At 61.5% G+C, this 5000-nt stretch overlaps 1 protein-coding gene across 1 annotated transcript in view; it reads left to right on the top strand.

Annotated features, from left to right (window-relative positions):
* The window catches only part of LOC144952048 (uncharacterized), a 74909-nt gene that overhangs the window by 57957 nt on the left and 11952 nt on the right, over nt 1-5000 (top strand). Inside the window, 4 exon segments of the mRNA XM_078882440.1 lie at nt 1-269; nt 650-771; nt 968-1109; nt 3626-3716. The exon segment at nt 1-269 is cut by the window's left edge and continues 28 nt beyond it. Of these exon segments, the coding sequence (XP_078738566.1) occupies nt 1-269; nt 650-771; nt 968-1109; nt 3626-3716 (624 nt within the window).

The following is a 5000-nucleotide window of genomic DNA, read 5'->3' as shown; positions in this document are numbered from 1 at the left end:
CGCTCCCCGTCCGCTTCCCCCTCCGTTCCGCTTCTCTCGGAGCTGCGCGGGGGCCCGGGGGGGGGAGGCCCCGGGGGGGTCGGCGGTGGAGGGGGGGGGCCGGCGGGGGGAGGGGTCGGCGGGGGGGGCGGTGGCCCCCCCCCCATGGCGGCTCTCGCTGGGGGGCCCAAGGCCCTGGGTGAGGACCGCTGCCGGGAGCGCGAAGCTCAAGGGGAGCAACGGGAAGCGCGAGAGGAGCCCCTCGTACGACGGCCTCGTCACACCGCGCGGTCAGTCGCGGCGCTCCCAGCGGCGCTTCCCACCACCTCCACCACCACCATCATCACCATCACCACCATCACCACCATCACCACCTCCACCACCACCATCACCTCCACCATTACCACCACCATCACCACCTCCACCACCACCACCATCACCACCATCACCACCATCACCACCACCATCACCACCATCACCACCTCCACCACCACCATCACCTCCACCATTACCACCATCACCACCTCCACCATCACCACCACCTCCACCACCATCACCACCTCCACCACCATCACCACCACCACCTCCACCATTACCACCATCACCACCTCCACCACCACCACCACCACCTGAATGAATGTTCCCTGATTGTGCCCCCCCCCCCCCCCAGGCGGTGCCGTGGCAAGAGAAGGGGGGGGGCCACCCAGCGGCGGGCGGCCTTCACAGCGGCCCCCGAGTGGGGGGGGTCTGGCGGCGAGAGCGAGGACGACCGCCCCCTCCTCTCATCTCCACGTGAGCCCCCCCCTCCCACTCACACCCCCCCCCCCCCCACTCTCACTCACACCCCACTCTCTCTCACCCCCCCCCCCCACTCTCACACACCCCCACTCTCACACCCCCCACTCTCTCACACCCCCCCCCCCCACTCTCACACCCCCACTCTGTTCATCCAGCAGTGGATTGACCAGTGTCATCCCCTCTCTCCCAGCATGCCCTGGGGCAGGGGTAGGTGGACCCCCTATGGCCACCCTGATCGGGGTGACCTCTGACCTCTCGGAGGCCTCCCAGGCTCCCCCCAAGCCCCCCCTCTCTGCCCTCGTGTGCGTCTTCTCCACCCAGCTTCTGAACAAGTGAGGGGATGCCACACTCACCCAGCCACTCACCCAGCAACTCACCATAACACTCACCCACCCAACCACTCACCCAGCCACTCACCCACCCAGCCACTCACCCAGCAACTCACCATAACACTCACCCAGCCAGCCACTCACCCAGCCACTCACCCACCCAGCCACTCACCCAGTCACTCACCATAACACTCACCCAGTCACTCACCCAGTCACTCACCCAGTCACTCACCCAGCCACTCACCCAGCCACTCACCCAGCCACTCACCCACCCAGCCACTCACCCAGCCACTCACCATAACACTCACCCAGCCAGCCACTCACCCAGCCACTCACCCACCCAGCCACTCACTCAGCCACTCACCATAACACTCACCCAGCCACTCACCCAGCCACTCACCATAACACTCACACTCACCCAGCCAGCCACTCACCCAGCCACTCACCCACCCAGCCACTCACTCAGCCACTCACCATAACACTCACCCAGCCACTCACCCAGCCACTCACCATAACACTCACCTAGCCAGCCACTCACCCAGCCACTCACCCACCCAGCCACTCACCCAGTCACTCACCATAACACTCACCAGTCACTCACCCAGTCACTCACCCAGTCACTCACCCAGCCACTCACCCAGCCACTCACCCAGCCACTCACCCACCCAGCCACTCACCCCAGCCACTCACCATAACACTCACCCAGCCAGCCACTCACCCAGCCACTCACCCACCCAGCCACTCACTCAGCCACTCACCATAACACTCACCCAGCCACTCACCCAGCCACTCACCATAACACTCACCCAGCCAGCCACTCACCCAGCCACTCACCCACCCAGCCACTCACTCAGTCACTCACCATAACACTCACCCAGCCAGCCACTCACCCAGCCACTCACCCACCCAGCCACTCACCCAGTCACTCACCCAGTCACTCACCCAGTCACTCACCATAACACTCACCCAGCCACTCACCCAGCCACTCACCCAGCCACTCACCCAGTCACTCACCCAGCCACTCACCCAGCCACTCACCCAGCCAGCCACTCACCCAGCCACTCACCCAGCCAGCCACTCACCCAGCCACTCACCCACCCAGCCACTCACCCAGTCACTCATCCAGCCACTTACCCAGCCACTCACCCAGCCACTCACCCAGCCAGCCACTCACGCAGCCACTCACCCACCCAGCCACTCACCCAGCCACTCACTCACCCAGCCACTCACCATAACACTCACCCAGCCAGCCACTCACCCACCCAGCCACTCACCCACCCAGCCACTCACCCCGTCACTCACCATAACACTCACCCAGTCACTCACCCAGCCATTCACGCAGCCACTCACCATAACACTCACCTACCCAGCCACTCACCCAGCCACTCACCCACCCAGCCACTCACCATAACACTCACCCACCCAGTCACTCACCCAGTCACTCACCCAGCCACTCACCCAGCCACTCACCATAACACTCACCCACCCAGCCACTCACCCAGCCACTCACCCAGCCACTCACCATAACACTCACCATAACACTCACCCAGCCACTCACCATAACACTCACCATAACACTCACCCAGCCACTCACCATAACACTCACCCAGCCACTCACCCACCCAGCCACTCACCCACCCAGCCACTCACCCAGCCACTCACCCAGCCACTCACCATTACACTCACCCAGCCAGCCACTCACCCAGTCACTCACCCAGTCACTCACCCACCCAGCCACTCACCCAGCCACTCACCCAGCCACTCACCATAACATTCACCCAGCCATCCACTCACCCAGCCACTCACCCACCCAGCCACTCACCCAGTCACTCACCATAACACTCACCCAGTCACTCACCCAATCAACCACCCAGCCACTCACCCAGTCATTCACCCAGTCACTCACCCAGCCACTCACCCAGCCAGCCACTCACCCAGCCACTCACCCACCCAGCCACTCACCCAGTCACTCACTCACCCAGCCACTCACCCAGCCACTCACCCAGCCACTCACCCAACCACTCACCCAGCCACCCACCCACCGACTCACCCTCCCACACACCCAGCCACCCACTCACCCACCCACTCACCCACCCACTCACCCACTCACCCACCCACTCACCCACCTACTCACTCACCCACCCATCCAGCCACTCACCCACCCACCCACTCACCCACCCTGTGTGTGTCTGTGTGTGTGCGTTTCTGTGTGTGTTTGTGCGTCTGTATATCTCTTATGTGTGTATCTCTGTGTGTGTTTCTGTGTGTGTCTGTGTGTGTGTCCATGTGTGTGTGTCTCTGTGTGTGTCTGTGTGTGTCTGTGCATGTGTATATCTGTGTGTGCGTGTGTGTGTGTCTCTGTGTGTTTCTGTGTGTGTGTCTGTGTGTGTCTGTGCATGTGTATATCTGTGTGTGCGTGTCTCTGTGTGTTTCTGCGTGTGTCTGTGTGTCTGTGTGTGTCTGTGTGTGTCTGTGCATGTGTATATCTGTGTGTGCGTGTGTGCGTGTGTGGCATGCAGGGCGGCGGAGGCTGTGAACCAGGGCCGTGTCGACTCAATCCTCGCCTTCCACCAGCAGAACGCCTCCAACTGCAAGACGCAGGCTGTGCGGGTGAGTTGGCGAGCGGACGCTTTGCAACCCACCACCACCACCGCACCTCCCATGAGCACGCTTGGCTACGTACGGTGTGAAAGAAGTTCAACACACACACATACATACACAACAACAACAACCGCCATTCTCCACTCAGTGGCGGTGACATCACCACGATGCTTGTGCCAGGCTAAGTGCACCTTGAGGCTGTCACGTGAAGTGTCGAACGCCCGCTGGCAGGAGGTCACGGGGCAGAACCAGCAGGTGCCACGGGTCGGCTGACTGGGATGACCGGTAGATACCCCAGCTATAACCCCCACTGTGCCAACTTTGCTGTATTTTAGTCGCCCGGCGCTCCGCTCGTTGTTGTGAAGCTGCTTGGGCAAGCGGTGGCTGGGCATGCGGGCTATATGACCCAGCCAACGCAGCCTTGCCTGCCGGAGGAGCTCACCGATGGGACTTTGTCCAGATCTTTCAAGGATTTGTGAGCTCCTCACACAATCCAGCCTGGTTTACACCCAGGATGGATCGTAGGCAGGCCAGCCTAAATGTTTCTAACCGGCGAAGATGCTCCATTAGGGGGGTCCACGTTTTGCAAGCCTAGAGAAGGGAGAAGACCCGAAGCTTCGTGCGGAGCGACAGACCAGGTAGCTTCTACACAGCGTTATGCAGTCGATAAAGATATTGCCGCTCGACTGATTCTGAGTGAGACCTCTGCTGTTAAACCGGAGCCGGTCATGAGCGCACTGCACTCCACAACTGCCCCATCACCAATTGGGAGTTGTAGGGGTGGAGTGTCCGATGGTGCAAAATACCCAGGCAGGTGCTTAGTTTTGGTGGGCCTGATGGTGAGGCCCCACACACACACAGAAAAATATCCCCCGTGTAGCCTTAACAAAATGTTTGGGCAAGTGCTGTTAGCGAGTAGCACCTTTGAAGGCCGGCACGGCACACGAGGGGGTGGGTGGCCAGCACCACGCCCGGCCGCGATGTTTACACACTCATTTCAGGCCGAGTTTACCTAGAGCAGGCCCAGGACCGAATCAGATAATCGTCACCGGTGTTGGTGGCCGTGAGCGGGAATCGAACTCGGGTCACCGGGTTCGTAGCGCAGTGCGGCGCTAACCGCGACACTGACGCTCCACCGTACCCAGGACCCAGACCCACCCAGCCACACACACCCACCCACACCCCCACCCACCCACACCCACCCACCTACCCAACCACTCACCTACCCACCCAGACCCACCCACCTACCCACCCACCCTCCCACACCCACCCACCCTCCTACACCCACCCACC

Source organism: Lampetra fluviatilis, chromosome 65 (assembly GCF_964198595.1).
Source record: "Lampetra fluviatilis chromosome 65, kcLamFluv1.1, whole genome shotgun sequence".
Taxonomy (NCBI): Eukaryota; Metazoa; Chordata; class Hyperoartia; order Petromyzontiformes; family Petromyzontidae; genus Lampetra; species Lampetra fluviatilis.
The sequence above is the reverse complement of the archived record's forward strand: the minus strand, read 5'-3'. Positions and strand labels throughout refer to the sequence as shown.